Source organism: Gobio gobio (genome assembly GCF_949357685.1).
Source record: "Gobio gobio genome assembly, chromosome: 9".
Taxonomy (NCBI): Eukaryota; Metazoa; Chordata; class Actinopteri; order Cypriniformes; family Gobionidae; genus Gobio; species Gobio gobio.
Window position 1 is genome coordinate 44,617,884 of NC_137115.1, and position 26,495 is coordinate 44,644,378.

The 26,495-nt window shown below is 38.8% G+C and overlaps 1 protein-coding gene across 2 annotated transcripts in view; it reads right to left on the bottom strand.

Annotated features, from left to right (window-relative positions):
- igf1ra (insulin-like growth factor 1a receptor) overlaps positions 1–26,495 on the bottom strand; it is a 119,650-nt gene extending 93,155 nt beyond the window's left edge. For both annotated transcript variants that reach the window (XM_079825357.1, XM_079825356.1), the window contains exons 1-2: positions 25,572–26,495; positions 8,138–8,701 (exon numbers count right to left, since the gene is read on the bottom strand). In XM_079825357.1, the coding sequence (XP_079681483.1) occupies positions 8,138–8,701; positions 25,572–25,665 (658 nt within the window). In that variant the 5' untranslated portion in view covers positions 25,666–26,495. The remainder of the gene's footprint in view (positions 1–8,137; positions 8,702–25,571) is intronic.

Here is a 26,495-nt window from a genome sequence, read left to right on the forward strand (position 1 = left end):
CGTCACTATCTGAGCTGATCTGTGCTTTACACAGGAAATCTGCAATCTGCGCGTTATGTGGCACAGCTGTGGAATGCCAACAATCCCAGGTATGCAAGCCATAGAGCATTCAAAAGGGATTGATCGGACAAATCAGCTAGCCTTCAGGACAACAACAAGAGTTTGCATTGTTGTTTGGGGTCGTTTAGCAGCCCGTGAAGCCCAGGGGGCTAGCCCCCACGCTTCGACCCCCGTCACCCAACAATCCTTTCCCCCTCCCCTCTTTGGTCTGGGGTATGCGAGCGTGTTTTTCAGGGGGAAGACGTGCTTGCCTGGATCAGAGTGACCTGAGGGCCCCATTCAGACCAAACCACAGAGTAGGTGAGGTCACAAACCCTGCACGCACGCACACACACAGAGAGTACAAACACACAATGTCAGAGAGGCCACAAGTGAGCAAACAACTGGATGGGTCACTAGAGTAACAGGCAGACGGGTGGTGGGGCCAGGAGTGTAAACAGTGAGAAGAGCTATCTAACGGCTAGAGCTGTTAACAGCCCGCGATAAGAGCCCTGGAAGAGAGAGAGGAGGAAATGGCAGTAAAACTGTAGAGAGGGGGCCGTAAAGAAAAAAAAACAACAGACAAAATAAGTGGGAAGGGAGGAGAGGTTGGCGGACAGAAGGGAGGAGATTAAGGAGGGCTGACGGTTCACTCCCCCTCGCTGAAGAGTCTTGTTTTTGTGCTTGTAAACTTGACATTTCTGTGGCATTTCTCCTCAATCCTTCGCCTCTCACAGACCCGAGGACGTCCGTTGCATGCCTCCTCCCTACAGAGCCCTTCCTATTCCCACCGTCAACCGAACTGGCATTGCGAAATGTCTCCGGAGACAAAGAGCAGAGACACATTCAAACACACACAGATTACAAACACACACTAATCATACCTACAGTCACCGCCAGGGGCTCCGTTTAGACTTTACAACAACATTCTCAGCTGTCATACTCAGTTGAAGATTGATTTTTTTTTTTTTATTGGTGGTTTTATGCCATGTCAGTGCACACGCATTAGCAGCAGTGAGTAGTGAACAAATACACACTGCATACATTCTTCCAGCCAATGGAATTACTTTGTGTACTGTTACTCAAGGGGCGGATTGAATCGTCCACGTCATCAGAGATAAAGCCTTTCACATCCCTTTTGAATAAATGTATTTCTTTATAGTCAGAGCCATTCGAGCCATAAGCAGGTTAACAAACATACATATCCAGGCAGCGTGAAGACAAACAATGGAAATACATTACACATGGAAAGTCCATGAACTCCAGAGACACACGCATGCATACACAGAGGTGACGGTAACAAGTGCATGCAAGAACAGGCAAGGAATGCTTTAATGGTCTTGCATTTCAGAAAAAAAGTAAACAATAGTGCTGCTGTGTGGACACCCTCATCTCATAACAAACAGGCAGAGTCTCGCGCACATACGCAGGAGCTGATCGACGATTGGTCGCTGACAGCAACTCTTGGTGCAGTAATTAGAGAGAGAGGACTGATCCAAATTGACTACAAAACCACTGTGTGCCCTTGAAGAAACATCTGTGCACAAGAAAAACAAGGCAATTATGCCGAGGGGTTGAGAAGACGGTGCTCCACAGAGAGACACAGAGAGGCTGCGCCACCATCAAGCCAATACTAAAGACTTTGAGTGTTCGGAAGTCTGATTCATCAAAAGTTCTCTGTTGCTGCGTCCCAGTTCACCTACTATACCCTAAAAGTCATGTACTGTTTTTGTGAAGTCAAAGTACATACTTTTAAGTGTGTAGCTTCGGGACACACTACTTTGTCATAGATGCCTCTTTAACGAAACCGCTCTGTCACTTAGTTACATGCATCCTGTCACCGTTTAAACTGTCCTGTCAATCATCTTGTCACGGTTAAAATCCTCCACATTCAATTTAATTTAATTTCCCTCCGTATCAGAGAGAAATGTTGTAGCACGCTGATCTCCCAGTCGTGGGTCTCTCATGCGGAGAACCCTTCTCATGTGTTTGCATAATGACGCATTTAAAAGTGAATGACCAAACATATCTTTATAAGAGTTCTCAATGTTGTTGCAGATGAAATATAAATGTGGATAACATTGAATAGATATCTTTTTTTGTCAGGTTAGATCAAACGTCTCTCTACTTAGCTGTCAGTCTCGCACATCTGCCATGTTTGTAGTTCTTTAACACTTTTATTCTTGTTTGTAGTCCTAATCGAATCCTAGTCCAACACGGACTGGGTTGTGGGCCATATTAGTCATTAGAGTGTGTTGGGATCTGCACTTCGGATTCTAATTGGAAATAGTAGACCATCCAGGTATCATTGGAATACTCATTTTAACTGTGGCAAGCAGCGAGTCCGAGGGACCGTGAGAACGGGGCGTGGCCGGTCGCGAGTGATCACCGGCCTCGTGTCTCACAGAGGAGCTTGGACGTTTTATTATCTGTGTGCATGGCAGTCAACCATGAGCGGCTGCCGCTTTTACTTTCATTTTGTTTATTTATTTGATTAAAGTCTTGGAAACGTTCGCCGGTTCCCGCCTCCTCCTTCCCATATAAACGAATCCCTTTACATTGGTGCCAAAAACCTGGGAGGAGGGACATTCTTTCGGAGAGCCCTCGCTGCTGAGGGGGAATCGTGGTGCTGAGGAGGTCGTTTGTGCTGGAGCGATGGAAGACCCGGTGGGACGGAGAGCTCGCTGCCGTGCCCCTGGGTCGAGGTGGGGTGGCTGCCGTCCGAGAGGGAGCGGAGGAGTCGCCGGCGTTTGCCGTGTGCCGGAGCCTGCTGCCGTCCGCCATGATGGGGAGGAGCAGGGAGCGCTGTCGGCTGCCCTCAACCGGAGGAGCCACCGCCGGCCACCAGGGGGTGGAGCAGGATAGAGCCGTCCACCAAGCGTCCAGTACCATCGCATGGCACCATGAGGAAGAGCCTCTCGGCTGGCTGAGGACCGGGCGGCAGTGTGTCTGGGAACAGGACCAAGATTTTATTTTTCTCCTCTCTCCCCTCTCTTGTCTCTGTGTCTCCTCATGCTTCCAGCAATCAGCGAGGCCGAGGGCCGTGAGAATGGGGCGAGGCCGGTCGTGAGCGATAATGAGCGCCAGCTGCGCGGAGGAGCTCGGACGCATAAAAGGAGGAGCGACGACAGTGAAGGACGAGAGAGAACCAGGCCAGGAATTTGTGTTGTGTTTTGTTTTACGCTTTATTATGTGTGCGCGCGGCAGTCGTCCGTGAGAGGCTGCCACTTTTACTTTCATTTATTTAATTCAAGTCTAGTAAATGTTCGCCGGTTCCCACCTCCTTCTTCCCATATCAACGAACCCCTTTACATTAACGTAATACGGGCGCAATAATTCTAATTTCAGACACTATTTAGGATGGAAGGATGGATAGTGTGCGAATTAAGCATAGCATGTGATTTTAGATCAGCAAATCTTTTAGACTGAATCATTAAAAATGGCTAGTTCAAAAGAAGGATTCGTTTACAAGTGACCATTTGCCTTCATCTCCTACAATTCCTTATTCTCCTCCCTCACAGAACTTCTACGAGGATGGCTAGAAAGCAAAGAAAGACACTGTAGAGAGGGACTTGCTTTCGTACTTGACATCGGGATTCGATTGTGAAAAGTTGTTTCTTTATGAATGTTGGATGAAAAATAAATATATGATATCAGTCACAAAAAGTTGTCAAGTGATCAAGTGATTACATTTAGATTTTTTTTTTTAAACTAAGCTTATTCAAAAAAATAGTTTGCAACACAATCCAAAACAAGTATTAAGATTTTGTTTGTTTATGTATCGGCTTTGTATCATCACGAGAAAACAAATCCGTGAAAGTGGGTTAAAAATATAAGTTTCTCATTATAAAAGGATTCTCGTTTTTATGACACGAGATCGATTCTTAAATCACCTACATCCAATAAATCACACTAAGCTTATGCTTTAATTGTTACTTTTGATATGAAACAAAGTCTCAGCTTTTAAATTCTGACAATTTTACTATGAAAAAACAAGAATCGGAATCAGAAGGTATGTTAAAAGATATCGTACAACAATCCGTATCATGTCTCATGTAATCACTTAGTGTTTCAACTGCTGGAAAAACGTCAAAAAAACTATTTTGTAAACAGAGCTATTTAAACAATATGTCACAAAATGTAACATTTACCTCAGTAAAGCCATTCAATGTCCATAAACTCAATAGTTAGCTAGAAGTATGAACTATAGAAAGGACCATTTAGCTAAACACATGTATATTTGACCTGTTCTTCAATATTTAATGTATGTTTAAATAAATCCATCATGTTTTTATGACACCATTTAAATGTCGAGCTGAAAAAAAACGAGCTGAAACTTAATTGTCATTTTTAATAACATAATTATGTTAAAAAGTTATTACTACAACTATAATTTCCTTATGTGTAATTTAAAAGAGAGTAGCAAATCTGTTAATTTGAACCTTTAATATTATAGTATTGTACCAACTGGGGATACATGTCGTAATTGAAATTGAAATCGAAACGTGAAATGTGTCAATAGTTTAGACGCCCCTCAGTTCCCCCGTATTTCCTTGCCGTGACTCTTGAAGTTTAATTATTCTCACCAACAATTGTGCCTCAAGAACACAGCAAGCTGCCGACAGCTCATGAAGCGTAGGAAAATGCTGGGGTGTGATTTTCATAGACAAATTGTTGATTCCTTTGAAGCTCCATGTGGAAAAACTGACGGGAAGCATACACAATCGGACAGGTGGCAGCCCAATGCTTGTTCCAGTAAGTTCTTTGGAGAACACAGATCAATCAGTCGGACCATTAGTACGTCCTATCTGCTGTGACTACCAGTCGTCGTCTTTGTTTGACTGTTTGAGCCTTGGATACAGGTGACTCACACCTCCCCACCTCTGCAAAGGCAAAAACACGGCATTCAGACACAAGATTACCATACTGAACAGGTGTGCAGGGGAGCAAGTGCTGACACGATGTGGGCGGGACTGCCGGGAAGAGACTGTATCAGCAGTGCAGAGGGGAGTCGCTGGAAAAAGGACACTCGCGAACAGAGTCGCCCACTGATGTGGATCAAATCTCCTGGTAGGGTCGAAGCACGTCACCTCCATACCTTCATCAAACGTCTCCCCCTAAGGATTGTCGGATTCAAAGAATCCCAAGAGCAACAATAAACATTCATGCTGTAACGGAGCGCGTTTCTGAGGAGGGTTTATTTCCTCTGTTTGTTTTCAGGCGGAGGGAAAGAGGAGGGAGGGCAGCTCTGCGACAGCCTCTCCGAGCCTGGGACTTGCACGGTCTGCAGGTCTCTTCAAGGCCAGGGGTGGAGGGTGCTGTAGTGTTCTCATCCATTATGCTTTTCCCACCATTCTTGTGTGCTTGGGAGAGGAAGAGGGAGCAAACATTCATAAGGGGTAGTTCACTTTCCCAGGCATTCCCGGTCAGATGTAAGGGACACACTGGCATTCATATCTACTGACCTCATGACTACAGAGATAATTTTGGCCCCAGCCAGGTGATTTTCTCATGTTCTATCGATCCTATCCACACACACACAAAATCCGCATTTGGGGCGTCAAAGTACTATTGAGGTATCTAACCAATTCATCATCCTAAAACAAGCCCATTCATACCTTGCAGTAACCATAGATCAGTTTTGAATCTACACACAAGACAATTCATCTACAATAAACATAAATTAATCAAAGGAGGTTCATTTGATGAATAAAAAACAAACAAAAAAAAGTAGATATTAGGTCAACCTAGGGCTGTGCAATTAATCGAATTTCGATTTCGATTTTGCCTCCCAACGATCACCAAAATAGTACAATCGAGAAAAAACTATTATTTTGCCTTGCGTTCTGAATGAAACCGCACACTCACATCCGCCCCTCCCGAAGCCACAAACTCTCTCAGGTCGTGAGTCTCGTGTGCATATCATCTGCTGGAATTTAAAAACTCGGCGCGAGTAAAGATGGCAGAAGGAGGGCAGTTACAGCAGCGTTTGGTGAGCAAAAAAGGCAAAACCAACTCCGTTGTCTGGGAACAGTTTGGCTTCGAGGAATCAGAGGACGAGCAGAAACATGCTACGTGCAAGATTTGCTACATTGTAGTGGCTGCAACGCAAGGGAACATCACGAATTTGTTTAACCACTTGAAAATTAAACAGTGACCTATGACAATCTAATAAAGAAACAAAAACTGACGAGAGCAGGGGTGCCGTGTAAACATCCTTTTTTCCCCTCATATTTTTCAAATAATTCTCTCTTTGTAAACTTTGTTCAATGCATGCGAGTGCTGCCATATTTTCGAATATGACCAGTCGTTTTCACCGTCATCACCCGGGTGTAGTGCCAGAAGACGCGAATGAGAAGCCGCGCGCGCTGTGAGAAAATGTATCTCTGTGCGCTCATCCGAGAGCGCGCACACGTCTCTCAGCGCGCAAATATTGAGTTCTCTTTCAAGTCTTGCTCTTGAACGGACAAACTCACACAAAACGTATGTCAACATGTCCATCTTGATGAGTATCCTAGCAGACATAGTCTGTATATGCCTTAAGTGAACTTTATACAGTCGAGAAAGACGACGCATATCCGATCCGGATTGAATAGCTTTTATAAGTTTAATAGGATTCATCTTTAATTTATAAACTCAAATATGCAATGTTATTTTACATTTGAGACATTTCTGTACCTGAAAACTAATGTTAGACGTACCTGAAAAGCATATCTAGCCGAACCATATTGTTGATCTTATTTATTTGTGATTATCATTTTTACGTGAATACTTTTATACTTTGATTTGAATATGTTATATTATTTATTTTAATAATTCGAAAAGTACAACAAATGTTACAATTTCAATTGAATTGTTGAAAGGTGTATTTTTAATAAATACAATACATTCCCAAAGTCATGTGAAATAATCGTGTTACATAATCGTGATTTCAATATTGACCAAAATAATCGTGATTATGATTTTTTCCATAATCGAGCAGCCCTAGGTCAACCAACGTGAATTTCTCAATAGTTGTTGATGCCAATAGCAAATAATATATACACAAATTTGATTTAAACTTTCCTCAAAAATATTTGAAAAAATGTGCATTATTCATTAACAAGGTGTGTAGGAAAAACGTTATCGGTCCTAGTGGATGACCAATATGGATTTTCCAATAGTCGCTGTCTGATGTATATCAACGAAAACAAACTTGCTGAAATAAAAACTTATTTTTACCAAACATTCACTCAAAATTCACCAAATGGTTTAACATCTACTGACAAAATCTCAAAAATCTTAACAATGGCCAAATATTAGCATAATAATTGCCCTGACTGATATATCGGTCTATCACTAGTGAACAATAAGCCATAGAACATCTTCAAACCTACCGCACAATAGAAGATCTAAAATAAACTGAAAGAATGTGCGATTCTCAAATTATTTTCACTTGCTATTTCAAAAACAAGTGTATAAATTCTTAGTTGATGCAGTTCAAAATCAAAATCAGCCAAATGGAAACTGTTTTCAGGCACAAGCACAATGCAATAATCTTGCAATAATGGCCAAATATTGGATAATCACATTAATCGATCAAGAAATACAAAATTGCATAATTCAACCAACTTCGACAACAATAAGAACAGAAAATGGTGAGGTTCAAGTGCAGTCACATATAACTTAGGGTTGAAATAGCTAATTTTTCTGGACAATTATGAGTAAAAGGTAATAGTACGTCTCCTCAGGTCACAGAAACCATTGTTTTGTTATCAGGACGCTCTGTCTTCAGCTACTGTCAAAGCCTTTGATTAATTGGTAGACAGTCTAGTCATAACTCTCTCGACACAACATAGATTACACTAACCAAATATTTACCTGACAAGACCATGCCAAAGAGACAGCCCTCCAGTTCCCAAGCAAAGCAAACAGTATCCTTCCATCGGTTTTGCTAAACTTAGCTTTATCTTATGCAATTCAAGCCTCATTGTTTTACAATTCATTTCACTATTCATTCAAATCCCATGTGAAGGAAAGATATGTGAAATGGCAGCAGAAATAAAACCTGAAATAAATCAAACATTCGCAAGATCAGGACTGGTTGGCAAGTTCTTACCCTTCTGGCAGTGGTTGGAGGTCCAGCAGCGGTAGCTGTAGTTGTCATTGAAGCTGGTCCTAATGCACAGCGGTCTATCCTCCATGATACCTGGACAAACATCACCGCATTCTTTGGACTGCTTGTTCCCAGCGATGTAGTTGTTAAACTCTGCATCCATAATGAGCGACCAGTCCACAGAGTCCAGATAACACAGCTCCGGGTTCTTTTCGATTCTGATGGCCCCTCTGGTGATGTTCCTCAGGTTGTAGAGGCCGATATCTTTCAGGCTGGTCATTTCAAAGATGACCAGGGCGTAGTTGTAGAACAGGTTGCGTCCTCGGATGACGTTGAGGTTGGGGAAGAGCATGCTGAGGCTGTCCAGGCCGGAGACACGGAATAGGAGAAGGTAGTCGGTGACCATGGTCAGCTTGGGGAAGGACAGGGAGCGAAAGTTTTCCTGGTTGAGATTGTTATTCTTGTCTCCAATGAGAAGGATCTGCAGGTAACCTTCCACCACCGTGCAGTTCTCCAGCTTCTTGAACTCACTGATGTCATTGCGGATATCAATGTGAGGACCACAGACTGGAATGAAAAAAAAAAAAAAAAAGTTAGATTTTGTACAGTTAGACAAATATTTCCAAAACTGAACGTTTTAAGGCTTCTTTATTAACATTTTTTTAGCCTACATTTTTAATGTATGCATTTTTCTTTATTAATATAAATTAGGGCTGCATTTTTTTATGCGCAACTTGTTAGTGAAGCACGGCTCTGTGATCATTAGTAAATGCTGCTCTATCTGAAAGCCAGAGGGCGCTCTTACTTAGAAACTCCAAATATGCCCCGGGAAAATACGATAACGCATATCATTCCATGAAATCCCTATGGGCATCATACTATCGCTGTAGCTGAATAACCAGAAGACTGAAATGCTTTGATCGTTTTAACATGACTAATACGACAATATATGGTTTATCAGAGTTCTTCAAGCCTTCTTGGGCATTTTCATGATGATAAAGTATATTTATACTTTTATAAATGTATCATTGCTAAGCAACATAGCCTTTATCACTGTATAGAATACTATGAAATAATATGTTGTGTGCCTTATTCTGTGTAAGAAGCCACATCTCAGAAGGATGCTCAACTATTAATAAAAACATCATTAAATGTTGTCTTCACATGTTTGGAAAGATGCGTGTTGCTTTTTCAAATGCACATTATAAGCGACTCAAACTCGCAGTGCTTTCAGATGGAGCAGCATTTACTACTGATCACAGAGCCGTGCTTCACTGACAAACTGCGCATAAAAAATTAATAAATAACAATCGCAACCTTTGCGATTTCATAATCACAATAAGCCAAATTAGTTCCAGCGCAATTTCAGGTTAATTGAGATAAATCGTGCAGCCCTAATAGAAATTAATACATAAATATAAATAAATAAATAAATATTGAGGATATTCATTCAAGGATATTGTGATGAAATAAATAGACGATATATAATTTTCAACAAAAGCTCACCTCTGGTTGTCAAACATCTACAAAAGCATGACTTGAATTGAGTCAGAATTGAAGAATAAAAATAATCTCAGAGCATGCTCTTAATTTACAGGAGCTTATCCTATATTTACAGAAGTTATCCTATATAACCCTCGGACACTGTAGCACTCCCAGAATTAGGATTGACTGCGTTGCCACTTCATATCAATGCTGCTCCTGGTTATTTTTCTCTCTTTAAAGTCAGTGAAGGCAGAAAATTGCCGAAACGTCTGTAGGCCGCACAGGCAATTGGATATCATCAACCAATATCAATATAGCTATTTAAAATACAATTGTTTAGCATCCTAGCATTCGATCTGGTTCCATTCTGTTATGGAACATCCATATTTCACAGTTCAGTCTATTCAAGTTCAAAAATGTTCTTCATAAATACTAATTTTCACTCAAAAGTGTTAGCATATATTAATGAAGTACCATCATTCTCATGCATTTCCTTTCTTTCAGACTTTTGTTTTCATACACACAGGCCATGATTGATTGCTCCATACTTTTCTGGTTTCATCTGTCATTTACAGCTAAATCAATGAAGCAATAGTATAAACATAAATTCCCACTGGTAACACTTTACAATAAAGGTCATTAGTTAACATTAGTTAACTACATTAGTTAACATGAACTAATAATGAACTGCACTTATAAAGCATTTATTTATCTTTGTTAATGTTAATTTCAACATTTACTAATACATTATTAAAATCTTGTTAACATTAGTTAATGCACTGTGAACGAACAGGAAAAAAACATGAACAGCTGGATTTTTATTAACTAACGTTAACAAAGATGAACAAATACAGTAACAAATGTACTGCTCATGGTTAGTTCGTGTTAGTTAATACATTAACTAATGTTAACTAATGAATGACCATTATTCTAAAGTGTTACCTTCCCATTGGTTTAAGAAGAACACACTACAGGGAAAAATAAGGAAAAACCACAGATATATTGGATTTAAAGTACTGGTGAAACGGAAGCAGTGACAGATCTTAGTTTTTTACAATATTATGACACACATTTGAATGAAAAGGACATTGGGCAGGAACTTGGTTATACCAATCAGTTCTTGATTGGATTTTGAAATGTGGGTGTTGCACTCAAAAAATGAATGCAAGCTTGCAATCGATTGTGATGGGGCAGGGTTTAAAAGGACTAAATTATAATTTGCATGCGTAATGCTTTGAAGAGCCAAAGACTATTAAGCAAATGCCAAAAGCCTTCAAAGATAACACAGTTAAACAGTAGCATGACCCTAACTAAAGGGACAGTATGAAAGGTCAAAAAGATTTACATACTACAGGCCATCTACAGTGAGAGGAGTAATTCACACCATGATAACAAAACAAATGTATGGTGTCCTAGAAGTTGGAAAAGATCAGCAGAAGAATAGCCTTGACATATGAGCTCCTTTGGCTAAACCTTTTATGTTCTTACAGAGGCTTAGGTCACCTTCTCTGATAGAGACAATATCACAGGGCCTCTATGAGACAAATGGAAATGTTTCTCCCTGCCAGAACACATGGTCCCACACAGAAACAACCTTATCAATCTTTCTCTCTACAACCACGATCTAAATAGCCCACTGCAAGGCGCAGAAGATGGTGAACTTTTGAGTAATGCAGAAAGGTCAAAATTTCAGCAATCTCAGATTGCCTACTGTGCATTATTCTGACAGGAGTGGAAAGCGCTTTTCCTGACACGAATTTCCTGTGAAAATGACACGCTTCATGAATCTAAATCTCATTTGAGGTTACTCCATAACCAGTGTGCCAAAAATAGCAAGTGTGTTGTTTAAAAAAGATCTTTATTTGCTCCTGACAGTGTATTATGCTCATCCAAATTTAGAACGGAAATGATTGCTCCATGAAAAAAAATAGCATTTGCTTTCCCGTATCATCGCAAATGCCCCAGGGCTGCACTTGGGAGTCATGGAGCTGCATGTCTCCTTTGTTTCATTGCGGCATTTTTTTTTCTCCTTCACAATCCCGGGAGAGGGAGGAGAGCCGGAGTGACTCACACACAAAGACTAATTTGTTTGTTGATAAAGAGAAACTTTAGTCCTCAGTTCCGGTTGGACCCATTAATAAATTCAGGCAGTCTGGAAAGACACAAAGAAGGAGACACAGAGTAGGAAAGAGACAGAGAGATATGGTGTCTGTCAGTTCCACAAAAGTAGATGAAACTGCAGTATAAAAAAAACACCTGACAGCATGTAAAAATGGCTAAAAGGTTATTTGAATTGGAAAACACGTACACCATAAAAACATTTTTTGCCTCAGAAACCGATTTTTTTTAAAGTGCAACGTGCTGAAAATCATGTCTCATGTCTCCTAAAACTGCCACACAAGAAGCGTGAAGCCAACTGACACAAACATGCCCACCAGTTGACCTCCACATTGAATCGCCCAGGATGATCCGAGGCCAAAGAGCTCACCCAGTTCCTATTCACTTTCCAAAGATCCGGTTGTTCCGTAAACACTGCCCGTCAGAGAAGCGTCTGAGCACTTCTCCACCCATGTCATGTTGATGTTGCTTTCAACAGGTCAGATTTTACAGCTAAAGGATCCAGTGCAACCGGAAATATAGTTTCCATCTAAAAGCAGCAGGACTACACGTTTTCAAAGATGATCCTATAGAAACATCAAGATTATTTCTGCAAACTTTTGAAAAATTTCAGCTTACATAAACTCTGAAATGCTTCGTAGGGAAGTTTACAGTTTTAGTCACACACAATAACAATAACGTTTGATTTTCTGCTTACTATAGCAAATGATTGAAACAGACTGAGACCCACACTGAAAGTTTGAGAAGATGGTAAATAAGATTAATAATATGGTCGCTGTAAATGGAAATCTATCCTGACTCATTAATCAGTAGAAGATGACTGCTGCTTGGCTATAAAGCACCCATGTTACTTCAGGCTAAATGTTATTATACCAGATACTCCATACATTTCAGCAGGCAGTATGAGTTAGGGTTAGGTAAAAATGCAGCATGATGCAGCATAGTCACAGCCAATCAGAACATTTTATTGTTTAATATGCCGTTATGTGAAGTGGAATTGCGATACTCAAGGTGATGCAGCAGAGATGGAAACCAAGTAGGGCTGCGTGATTAATCGAAATTAAACCGCACGCGATTTGGCAAAGGCTGCAATTTTTTTATGAGCAGCTTGTCAGTGAAGCGAGGCTCTGTGATCAGTAGTAAATGCTCTCGTGCAGAAACTACAAATATGCCCCGTTGAAGTATGATAACGCACGTCATTCCAGGAAATCCCTATGGGCATCATACTATCGCTGTAGCTGAATAAACAGCGCTACATGACTAATAAACACACGACTACGACAATATATGGTTTATCTGAGTTCTTGAAGCCTTCTTGGGTATTTTCATGATAATAAAGTATATTTAAACTTAGACATAGCCTTTATCACTGTATAGAATACTATGCAATAATATGTTGTGTGCGTTATTCTGAAGAAGTCGTTATGAATTGAGTTTGGAGTAAAAACATGTTATTAAATGTTGTCTTTTATTGGACAAGAGGTTCATAAACGCTTCTCATGTTTGGAAAGATGCTTGATGTGTGTTGCTTTTTCACATGCAAGCGACTCAAACTTGCAGTGCTTTCAGATGGAGAAGCTTTTACTACTGATCACAGACGTAATTCACTGACAAGCTGCGCATAAAAAATAACCGCAAAAAGCGAATTAATTCAGTTTAAGCACAATTTCAGGTTAATTGCGATTAATCAAAAAAAGAAAAAAGAAACCTTTTTTTTTTTTTTTACAAAAGTGATAGTAAAACAATCATATAATGTTACAAAAGATTTCTAGCTCAAACTAATGCTATTCTTTTGACCTTTCTAAAAAATGTATCATGGTTTCCCCAAAAATATTACGACTGTGATAATACACAATGATAATAATAAAAATGTTTCTTGAGCAGCAAATCAGCATATTAAAAGGATCATGTGACTGAAGACTAGATTAATGATTCTGAAAATTCAGCTTTACCAAAGGACTACATTTCTTTTTAAAACAAATTAAAATGGAAAACAGTTTTTTAATCCTATTTCACAATATTACTGTTTTTACTGCGTTTTTTATCAAATAAATGCAGCTTTGATGGCCATGGAAAAAGGATGGTGATTATTAGCTACAAATAATATGATTTAATGTGTTCAATATTTTAAAAAAGATATGCACAAATAAAACAATTGCAAGTTATTATTGACAATTACAATTACAAGCTAAACGATAACTTTTACACAAAAATATATATCAGTCAGTCTCTACCTCCAAATAGCAGAGTGCTCCTTACCATTCAAACTAACCATAACAAATTGAGATGAGAATGTGTGTAGTGAAAAACACAACTGAAACCCACTCATTGGCCGCAAGTTATATGAGTGAGCACATATGTGGCTTATTCCGTTCAAATCATAACCTCTGGGGTCCAGATTAAATGACAATTACGGTCATTATGACCCACTTGCATCACACTCTGGCCAAAACTAATATTTTGTCAAGTCATCTGAAATGAAATTTCAAAAGCGCTACTCTGGGAATTATGTAAATGTGTGTTTGTAATGGTCACTAAAGCTTATTCCATTTTTTTAAGAGAAAGAAACATAATACAAAAGGAAAGCTTTCACATCCTTCCCACACCACCTCAGCAGTGAGCAGCGGTGTTTAGGTCCACAAAAGATTTTTCCCTAAGAGGATTGTGTTCAGCTCTGCGTTCAGCTATAATCATCAGGAATCAGTCCATATTATCTGGCCAATCCTCCCTGAGAGGTCATGGGCTCAGCTCTTATTCATGTCACCTGCACTCATTGTCTTACCAAGATGCAAAATGTAACTGTAGTGGTCCACCGTTATTGATTTTTTTTTTTATGGCCGATGTCTTATAGAGCAAGGTGGCGGATGGCCCCTATAAAGCTGATATTTTTTCAAATAAAGGCAAGGTTACCCAAATTTTACATCCAGCACATTAGTGGTGGGCGATAAGCTTATCGTTTGCATGCATTGTTAAGAACTGCGGTTTAAAAGCTGTTGATTTTTAACCATTGAAGCGCAATTAGCAGCAAAAGACAACTCATTTCAGTATATGTGGCCGCTCTCTGAGAGCTGCGCGACATAAATCGCTGCTCATAGAGCGCATGAGAACTGAACTGAATGCTTTTTGCCCCCTAATTAGGCGTGAACGGTTAAATACACTTGTGTCAAAGTGACCATGTATTTGCAAGCAAACAGTCATTTATGTCTTAAGAAGGGAATGTAAACAGTTGAGAAAGAACTGAGAAATTGAGAAGGAACAACGCACGAGTATAATGGATCCGCGTATTCGGTCTTAAAGTGACAGCATCCAAATTTACCTGCTGTCATTATTAATGCTAATTAAACAACTAAATAAAGAGATAAAATCTCTCACTGCTCTTGACTGAATCACTTTTGTAACTTTAATAAGAATAAGTGTATATTTAATTTACACAGTAAAGACATATGCATTTCATTTATGTCTTAGTTCTATTGTAGTTTGTTTTCTTTGCTCTTTCTTTATCACGGTTTATTTGTCTTCAGGTTTTTTTACCTGATTTTTTTTAATGATATTGAAAGTGGTGATAAGAATTATGACATTTCAGCAGTATCAAAAATGTTGATATCATAAAAAATTTAAACCTTATTTAAAGAAAAAATAACTATACTGTGATATATATCGTTGTCGTGATATAAGATTTTGGTCATATCACACAATTAAAATTACATCGATATGACATAGTGGCCAATTGCATAAAGTTCTGCTTAGTTTGAAATCAAGGGTTCATGCATCTCCAGTGGCAGCTGAACACCGGTCCGCATCCGATTCACACATAAAAAGTCGATAAAAAGTCTGCCACGCTGTTATAATAAAAGTCTGCTATGCTGTCAAAATAAAAGTCCCACTTACAACACATCGACCAAACAGAAAAACGTATTAGCTGATGCGATAATTTGTAAAAATGCCAAATATCGGCCGATATATCAGCTTTGGTGACATATTGATCGACCACTATTCAACTGCTAAACAAAAATGGCTACAGAGCCCGTCTTTCACGAGCAAACAGTAACCCAGGAGAGTCATTCATTGACTGTAGTTTTCACACCATGCTACTAACAGACTGGTCTGAAATCCAACTGTTGCTGTTAACATTTGATAACCTTTTGCTGGCCTTCCACAGGAATCCCTATACCTCTTGGATAGACGAGGGAAAAACAAGACTTATCTTTTGCCATTCTTGAGATTGAGACTGTAGCCTACTGGCTTCACCAATCACTTGTCCATCCATCAGATCGTATTTCAAAATGACAAAATAAACAGCTATTTATTTGAAACCAAAAGCCCCACACTACAGTATGTCTTAATTGCAGCTGTTAAAGTGGCCTAAAGAAAATGACGACCCTTGTGGGACCGATTAATATCTTCAAGAGATTATCAAAGGTTACTGAAACCACTTTGAGTAATCGTTCTCGGAAAACAACACTATTTTAGCAGTTTTCCCGCACTTGCACTGTTATCTGGTGAAGCATTGCTGGGCGACATAAAACTCTTCCTGGTTTTAAAGCTTGGCCACTCACAAGATAAGGAGCCAATTCCACTTGAAAGTGAGCATCACTACGCAGAGCAATTGAAGTGAGAAGGGTGCACGCCAGTCACATACGGGCTCGTGAGAAATAGTTCAGGGCCAGGAAGATTTTGAAAGAAGTCTCTTATCCTCACCAAGGCAGCATTTATATGATCAAAAATACAATAAGATTGTAATATTATTACTATTTTAAATACATGTTTGCTATTTTAATGTGTTCAAATGTAATTAATTTCTGTGATGGCAAAGCTGAAATTTCAGCAAAAAAAATTTCACATGATTCTTCAGAAATCATTCTAATATGCTGATTTGGTGCTTAAAGGTGCAGTGTGTAAATTTTAGCGGCATCTAGTGGTGAGGTTGTGAATTGCAACAGCCCACCACTCACCCCTTCCTTTCAAAGGACATAGAGAAGCTACGGTGGCCGACACAGGACAAAAATGTTGTCGTCGTAGAGAGCAGAGAGTGACTAGCACTCTGTAGAGAAGTGTGTCCATTTAGGTCTACTGTACTTCACAACTTCACTGTAAGGGGACCCGCAGTGTATGAAGATTGAAATGGCTCATTTTAAGGTAATAAAAACATAACAGTTCATTATGCAAGTTCTTTATACTCCACTGAAAACATAGTTATGTATATTATATCGCATTTATGTCAATAGATCCTCATATATACTACACACTGCACCTTTAAGAAACATTTCTCACTATTATCAGCGTTGAAAACAGTTGTGCTTATTCATGTTTGTGTGAACTGTGACACTTTTTTTCAGGATCCTTTGATGAATAGAATCTTCAAGGGAAAAGTATTTATTTGAAATAGAAATATTTGTATCATTATAAAAGTCTTTTTGATGCTTTTGAATAAAAGCATTTCTTTGATAGAAAAAAAACCCTCACTTCTGAACATTAAGACAAAATGACTTCTTGAAAGTGACCGTAACATGTACTCTTCGCTAACAGGCCCTTATTGAAAGGATTCATTAACAAACTTTTGTTTAGAAGACTCTTCGAGTAGCGTCACCTTCCCGCAGTGCCCTTCAAGGGCGCAAAAAGGCCGTTTGGAATTCGTCCAAGGTTTAAACGCCACCAGCCTGACATCTTTCAACATGCACTTATAGGCTGTGCATTTCCTGCACCTTCCTGCGGAAAACAACAAAACGCTGACATTTAGTGTTAATTCCTCTATCTTGGCCCGAATTCAAAAAGTGCTTTGCATTAGACCTCTGCGATGGGGGTATTGAGTCAGCCCCGCAGTAAGGGGGCACAGGGGAGCATGACAAAGTTCCTGTTTTGTGCTCCGCAGCGCTCACACCTGCCACCTCAACTGCTGTTTAATCCCCCACATGCTGGAAGTCATCTGACCACTGGTCTGGTGCTACACTTCCCTTCAATAGCCCTCACTTCAAAAGCACGGGCTCATATGTCAGAGCCCAACTAGTAATGCAACACCTCTGCCCCCCCTCGCATGCTCAGCTAGCAAAACTCTGCCTGAAAGATGGAACAACATGGTATGTTGCTGAGGCAGAGGTTTACGAAACATAGGGGTCAACTAATAGTGCAGAAATACACCCACACAGAGTGGCTAGTATCTTTCAAAAATCCTAAAAATTTAAGACCTCTAATTCCACAAAGTGAAAATTATGCAACAGTACACCAAATCTGGATGATACCGATAACGGTATTATACCGATAAGTATTTTACTGTTATGGTTGGTAACCGATAAATAGCAAAAATCTTAATTCTACACTATATTTTCTAAAGGCGTTTCCACACCTGAAAGTCCGCACCAATGTCCGAACCGAAGTTCATGTTTTGATACATTTGGTTAGTTTTGGTTTGGTTTCACAGTGCAATTATGCGAGCGGACTAAAGAACTCTACATGACATACATACGTCCTCTCGTCATCATCTATGTGGGCTGCATCTTGACATTGATTGGTTTGTAAACAGACGTGCGTCTGACGTCAGCGTCTTTGACAAGAACAAATGAACAGATGCATATCTTTGCCACTAGTGAACAGTGCGCATTGCTTGACTATTTCTTTTCGTTTCGAATTGTTTAGTTTAAAAGTGGACATTTCAAGCTTTCTATACACATATTTCTCATGTCTGTGAGGCAAGTAGCCTGCTGAGTTTCGGTTTATTTACGAGACGCGCTCCAGTGATCGCTCTCTATGTCACGATTGTTGTCTGCTATGGACTATTTGCTTCTTATTTATTAAATCCAGGCAATTATCTGATATAAAATTAAGATACAATTTATACAAAACGAAATTCACTTTAAAGAAATGCTTTCTACAAAATAATTTCTGACCTTGTGTCTTCTGAAAGATTGCGCATCTTTTCATTGATAATCAATATAGCCTAGATGAAATAAAAAAATAACATTATAATACTAAAACATAAACAGGAACTTCCTGTAAATGGTCTGAAAGTCCGAACCATACAGAAAATGCTTTCAGACTAGAAACGAACCAAACCTTTGTCAGTTTGATCCGGACCGAGACTACCTCTTTTCGCCGGACCGAATTTCGTCTGTTTGGTTCGGACCGTGGTCCGTGGTCTCACCTGTAATTTTGATTCGGACCAAACTGAAAAGTCCGAAAATCCGGACCAAACAAGGTAGGTGTGAAAGGGCCCTAAATAAATTTTAAATAACTAAACTAAACTAAAGCAAATCGTTTTAGATGCTACAAGTGATTTTAGGGACCACAGCATTATGGAAAATTAAGATTTGCTAATGATTACATTTAAAAGTGTTATTAAGTGATTTTGTTTAAAAGATTAACTTGAAGCAAGTTTTAGATTAATGTAAAATTTTAAATAGGGGAAATCTCTAATATCAGCTGATAACCAGCATGATACCAATACACAATTTTTCAAAAGTGTGGGGTCGGTAAAGACATTTTTTTAAAAGAGATTAATACTTTTATTCAGCAAGGAAAGTTTGAAATAAATACTGTTCTTTTGAAACTGTTTTCAACATTGATAATATTATATAAAACGTTTCTTATTCATAATAAGAATATATATTATAATAATAATGTTTCTTGAGCACCAAATTAGAATACTTTCAGAAGTATCATGTGACACTGAAGACTGGAGTAATGATACTGAAAATTCAGCTGTCATCACAGAAATAAATTACAAATCAAAATATACCTATTCAACAATAACAATCTTACTGTTTGTACTGTATTTTTGATCAAATAAACGCAGCCTCGACCCCTTAACTTTTGAAAGGTAACTATTGTGCATGCTTAGTAAAAATTATTTATGATTTATTTCATATTCTGGTTGAAATTTGAATCTGTGAATCACAACCCAAATGTCAATGGGGTCCACAACAACATTGACTTTCATTGTAAGGACAAAAATACACAAGAGACAAAGTCGTAGAGGTTTGGAACAACATGAGGGCGAGTAAATGATAACAATCTTTATTTTCAGGGGAACTATCCTTTTAAATAACAAAAGCCACACAAGGGTGAAGCTGTCAGCGCTAGTACAACCGCACTCGCTGTGTTCAATGATCTACGGGTGGTCACTGCACGCAGACCAATTTTAAATTAACATTTAATTAAGCAAATACCTCATCTGGCTGCTCACTGAAGCCTCAAGACCGTTTGACTCCAGCAGCGAACATGTAGGCACGAACTAGCACAGTGACACAGATTCAGGGGCAGCGGGAGTGACTCAGAGCGCTGTGTGTACCGGATGAAAAGGCATGAACGCTCCCACATTGAGGAAGGATGAAGCACAACTCAGCAGAGCCAAAACAAGGGATGGGGAGACATAAAGAAATATGAAGAGAGAAAGAGAAACGTTGGTCACTATGGCGCACGTCTGAGTCATAGGAAGAGACTCGCTCAGCTTGAGGGAGCTTACACACTAGAGAAAGCGTTACATGAGTAGGATGCGGTGTTGAAAGAGACGGAGAAGTTTGAAATTCATTCCTGAAACTTACACAAATCATCCACGTTGAATTCAATGGATTCCGAGTGATATCTGACTCAGCGAAAACCTACAGCGTAGGCGCCCTTAGTCACAAACAAATGAGCAACACCAGAATACTGAATACCACAGACTGAAGAATGCAAAGGTGGGCTATCAAATAAACAGAGCAAGACTTAAAGTCCACCCACTATTCTCTCCTTCTAGAATGTTTCACTTCGGTGACAGCCATTTTAATACAGTCATGACTGTAGACCATTTAAAAACAAACGGAGGCCTGTGAAGATACAGGACTGAATGTGGGAGTGGGTATTACTGAATAATGTATTTCTTAATCTCGATTTCTAGCCGCATCTCAGGACTACGAGGTGCAGTTTTGATTAACGCTGGCCCTCGCTGGGACTTTTTTGTGTCAGCATCTGAAAGCAGCAAACAGCGAGAGTCGCGCTCCGCCGCCAGGCTGTCCGGAGGCCGTCCGTGTGAACGGCTAAAGCCCAATAAAACAAACAAACTCACTACTCTTCCAATCAACAAAACCAAGTCTGTTTCCCTTGCCGTGTATTTTTAAAAGTTCTATTTTCAAACCTCATGTTTCTCCTCTCACTCACCCTCTCTCTCTCAATGGACCATGGAGGCTTGTTTGCCATATACTTGGAAGAAGTGGCATGGAAAGTTTACTGTGGTGAAACTTGAAAGGAGGCTAAATTACATTTTATTAGCCTTACCAGATTTTTAAACTGAACAGGATGAAAAAGACCAAAGAGGACTTCCCATTGGAGCATGGCCATTTATTTAGTGGTTTATAACGGAATATTTTACAACCTTTTCAGACAGTATAGGAATAAGTGTGCACTAATTGTGTGCAAAGTGACAGACTGACAGATAGACATATTTATAGTTTGGTATTCATTTTGTAAGATAAATACTTTACCCAAGTCAGTGTTTTGCTTTTACTTCACAATTGACAGAAAAAACAGAAAGATAATATCTAAGTCTAACTGTCATCATTGAAATTTAAATATTTCTGAACAGTCAACATTCTGTCTAGAAAAATTAGACAACTGTAAAAACGATAGATAGAACGATAGATCGATAGAACGATAGAAAGATAGAAAGATAGATAGATAGATAGATAGATAGATAGATAGATAGATAGATAGATAGATAGATAGATAGATAGATAGATAGATAGATAGATAGATAGATAGATAGATAGATAGATAGATAGATAGATAGATAGATAGATAGATAGATAGATAGATAGATAGATAGATAGATATCTGAACAGTCAATCTCCTGTCTAGAAAAATCAGACTGTAAAAATGATAGATAGAACAAACAAACAAACAAACAAACAAACAAGCGAACAACGATAAAATGATAGATAGAACGAATGATAGAACGACAGATAGACAGAACGATAGATAGAAAAATATATAGAACGATAAAACAATAAATAGAACGATAGATAGATAGAACAATAAATAGAACGATAGATAGAACGATAGATATCTGAACAGTCAATCTCCTGTCTAGAAAAATCCAACTATAAAAATGATAGATAGAACAAACAAACAAACAAACAAACAAACAAACAAACAACAATAGAATGATAGATAGAACAAATTATAGAATGATAGATAGATAAACAATGTGATGCCTAAATTCACTTGTTTCATTTAAAATGATTGACTTTAGTTTTTAGTGCTTTATTTTTAAGTGGACAAAATAGAATAGAATGTTACTATCAGCCATTTATAATAAAAAATAATATAAACTATCAGCTTATTGGTATTGGCCAGAATTTAGTGCATCCCTACTGAAAACATCAAATCAACAAACATGTAGTAGTTCAAAAAAACTAAAAATCTTCATAAACTTTTACTTCACAAACTGATTATTTAGCCGGTGTCCAACAATTTGTTTCTATTCTTGTTTAATCAAAATATACCCACTAAATGTTCATCTGTAATCAACCCTTAAAAGCAGGAAAACAGAAACCAAAATGGACACAAAACCAGGAGTGGAGAAGTATGAAACCAGTTTTGCGTTGATTAAAGTCAGTGTGTCAGTGGAGTGTCTTTGCAGCACTTCATGAGAAAGAAACACGCGGGACAATGCAATGATGGAGTCCAAGAGTGAGCGCTTACCCCCCACACAAGCCTCTCTCTATAGGGCCAGTGGTCCTGGTCTCTGCAGGGTGCTGAGAAACAGACCCCCCTGACATTCACAGTGGCCTGGATGTGGGACTGGCCACTCCGGTCAATGGCCTTGAATTGCGTCCTAACTCCTTTTGAATGTAAATGTGAGTTTAAACCCAAGAATGACCCACCTTCATTATGCTACAATGCAGCCCCCCACACAATCACAAATTAGGCATTTGATGATGCTTAAGCTGCGAAAACATTACAACTACATCCACCAACCACAAGATGCTTTAAAAACTGTGGAAAGAAATTAACAGCAGTCATCTCATTCTCCTTTCTTCCTTGTGAAACACTTGATCATATCACTAACAAAGAAATGACACTGATACAAAGATATAGAAAAATACACAAAACCATACATGAATATATGCTTGGGAAAAAGCAACACAAAATGTATCTTGTAGTCTCCCTTGGGCTTATTCCAAAAAACAAATCAAGTCTAAATCCCATTGTAATCCAATAACTATTTGTTACATCCACAGGTTACAAACAATTAGAATTTACCAATATAATTAAACAACCTTGCCTAACCAAACCCTGTTTGACTATTCTAGTCCAAAAATGTAGGTGATAAGGCAGACATCGGGGATTTCTTTCGTTTTCAGGTTTGCCGTCTTGACTAAGCTTTTCTATCGGATCATCTCTTATCGTGTGCCGTAACCGTGACAGACTGAATTCAGTTTTGACACTGCAATCTCTCAGCTAACGAAACTTTCACTCATTTCGACCGTGAAGTTAGAAATTTGCTTACTTTTTATCCCATTCTCTGATGTTTTTTAACATTTAAAGGGTTAGTTCACCCAAAAATGAAAATTAGCCCATGATTTACTCAGCCTCAAGTCATCCTAGGTGTAAATGACATTCTTCTTTCAGACCAATAAAATCAGAGTTATATTAAAAATGTCCTGGCTCTTCCAAGCTTTATAATGAAGCTTTATAATAAAGGCCTTCTGAAGCGAAGCTATGCTTTTGTCTAAGAAAAATATCCATATTTAAAACTTTATAAAGTAAATGATCTAGCTTCCACTAGATCCCCTTCCATATTCAACTTACGGAAAAAGTGTAGTGCTTACGTCTGACGACATTGCACACCAGTTACATTTTTTTCCAACCTGGCGGAAGCTAGATATTTTACTTATTAAAGTTTTAAATATGTTTATTCTTCTATTTCTTACACAAACACATTGCTTCGCTTCAGAAGGCCTTTATTAACCCCCGGAGCAGTGTGGAGCGGTTATATGATGGATAGATGCACTTTTAAAAACGACTTCGGAGCAAAAACGGAGCAACATTCACTGCCATTATAAAGCTTGGAAGAGCCAGGACATTTTTAATATAACTCTGATTTTATTTCTCTGAAAGAAGACTATCATATAAACCTAGGATGGCTTGAGGGTGAGGAAATCATGGGCTAATTTTCATTTTTGGGTGAACTAACCCTTAAAGTGTTGCTATTCTGTGGAACACAAAAGTTGATGTTAGTGGCGGCCGACATTCTGCTTCACGTTGCCATTTTTTTTTATCCACAGAAGACAGAAAGCCATGCAGGGTGAGAACATGACAGTATGATTACTTTTAGGTGAACTGTCCCTAGTTATCTCTTTATTATAATAATAAAATATACCTCTATTTTGAGGTAGAAAGTTGCTTTAAATTAGGCGTTATGCTGAACGTCACATGAACAAACAGTGTTTACGAACAGAAACGAACAGAAAGTGTTAACGGAAGTACAAACTGACTGCAATATCAATGGACTTTCATGTAATCAGCTAACCTAGCTAGTTCTTGGTTATTGTTGCCGTTTTATTTTGATTTAAATATCTAAATGTCAGTGAGAAGAAGAAAAAAAACCTTAAGATATCAATCTGCATATGCGGTTACGCTCATCTTTGCTCGCTCCTTTGAAGGCATCATCAGTAAACAGCTCTATTAACAAAGCACATACTGTATACAAAAGACCTGAAGCTGTTTTAAAGAATATGGAAGATTTTTGCGCATAAAGTTAATGGACACAAAACTGGTATCATCTGAATCAGTAGATTCTCCTGCTTTTTTTATACACATATTCACGTTTTTTTTTTTTTTAAGTTTTAAAAAATAAAGTCTGTCCAGACAGGGTGGTAGTTCTACTAGACATAAAAAGGCTGCACAAAATAAGACAATATATAACTTTTATTTGCCACAATTGTGAGTAGACGTTTTTATAATTGTTACCTTTTTTTATGTGTATCTTCCCATTTAATTTAATTTCTGTCTGTTTTAAATTCAAAAGTTTCCTATATGTCTACCATTTTCATTTTAAAGATTGACAAAATAACGAGGGATGGCATAATAATTATTTTGTACAAATATCTCGTATTAACATAACACATTTATACAGGAAAAAGTAAAACGTTCATGGTTTCTATCAACAGGAATTATATATTCATTTAAACACAATTTGTAGCACATAAATATGTGAATATTATATCAAACTTTGAGACAGCAGTACAGAATTACAGCCAATGAAACGAAATGTGTTACAAAACTCCCCCATATGACCCTCCTGAGGACATTGAGAAACTTAAAACAAGCACATGGTCAGTCACCTTACTTCACTGCGTGATGCTCGACTGAATTCAGCCAATCTTTATATTACCGTGTATCGTTTAACCTATTGCCTGTGTGGACTAAATACGAAGTCAAATATACATATTATATAGGCAAATGCTTTATATAAGCCAATTCTCACGTAGCCTCTAACGTAGCCCAGCTCATGAATAATTCATTAAGCACACTAGACTCACAACACATCCGATGTCACGACAATTAACTGATGGGCCCAGAGACATCAAGACGAAAAAAATCTAAAGTTTGGCGTTAGTATGAGGAACATTTTAATATTTAATTGTAGTAGTAGGTCATAATTCAATAATAAATTGGGTCGCGTGTTACTAGGCCCTTCTGGATATCTAACGTTACCTGAACATCCAAAGCAACGCATGCAGTAAAACTCATGCTTGACATAACGTGAGTCCATAACCACTGGGATTCAAGGTTTTGATAATACAAGACAATGATAATATAGGGAGTCATTTTCTTATTACACTAAAAAAAACAGTTTTACCTTCTCCATGTGCAGACCAGAGGCAGATGGTGAAGAGAAACAGCACAGGTCCCCAAAATAAGGTCCAAACATCCCTCGCTGTTCCAGATCTCATTCCTAATTATCAGTTTTCCAAAAAATAAAAAGGTGAAACCGCAGCAAAATGCGACGCTTCTTCTTGTAAGCAAGCAGAAAGTCCAGAAGAATCCGCTTTGGATGAGCAGCTAGTTCCTTTACGCGTAAAGATAACGGGAGGCGAGGAGGGAGTAGATAAAAGATATCTGGTAATAATTATAGAATTTTCCTTTAATGGAAACATTAAGATCAGTTAAAACATTCTGTTATTCTTGCCAGCAATTCAATGATGCAATCGTGTCAGAGCCACGAATTTCACTCGACCGATAATCTGCATCTTCAGCCTCCATTTCTTGAAAACCCGAGAGGGACGCGCGCAGTAGAGCCAGCGAAACGAGCGGTTTCTCTCCCAACAAAAACACCTTATGCCAGTGTGATGAATTACGCTATACTGATGTACGGAGGAATTTTGAGGTCACGTTCAAAGAGCTTGACAACTCGGATAGCGTATTTATGTATGAATGAAAGCCTCCCGACAGGGCTCGATCCAAAATATCCGCCAGGACAAAAATGGTTTCACCAACTGCTCACCCTCCCCTACCGTCTTCACGCGCTCTCATGCTCGGTCTGTTTTGCGGTAGGAAAAAAAACATTCTGTCGAAGTGCAAGAGTGGAGCAGCTCCCAAACGCAGGTTTTGGTTTTCCGCAACGTAAAAAACAAGAACTGTTTGATATAAATAGCTCGTGAGGCTAATGTTTGACTCTCAAGTCTACACGGACTCCTCCGCGACTCTTCTGACGGTCTCCGCTCAGTAGAATCACCGCTGTAAACAAAACTCGGCTTCTCTCACAGAGAAACACGCCAAGCAT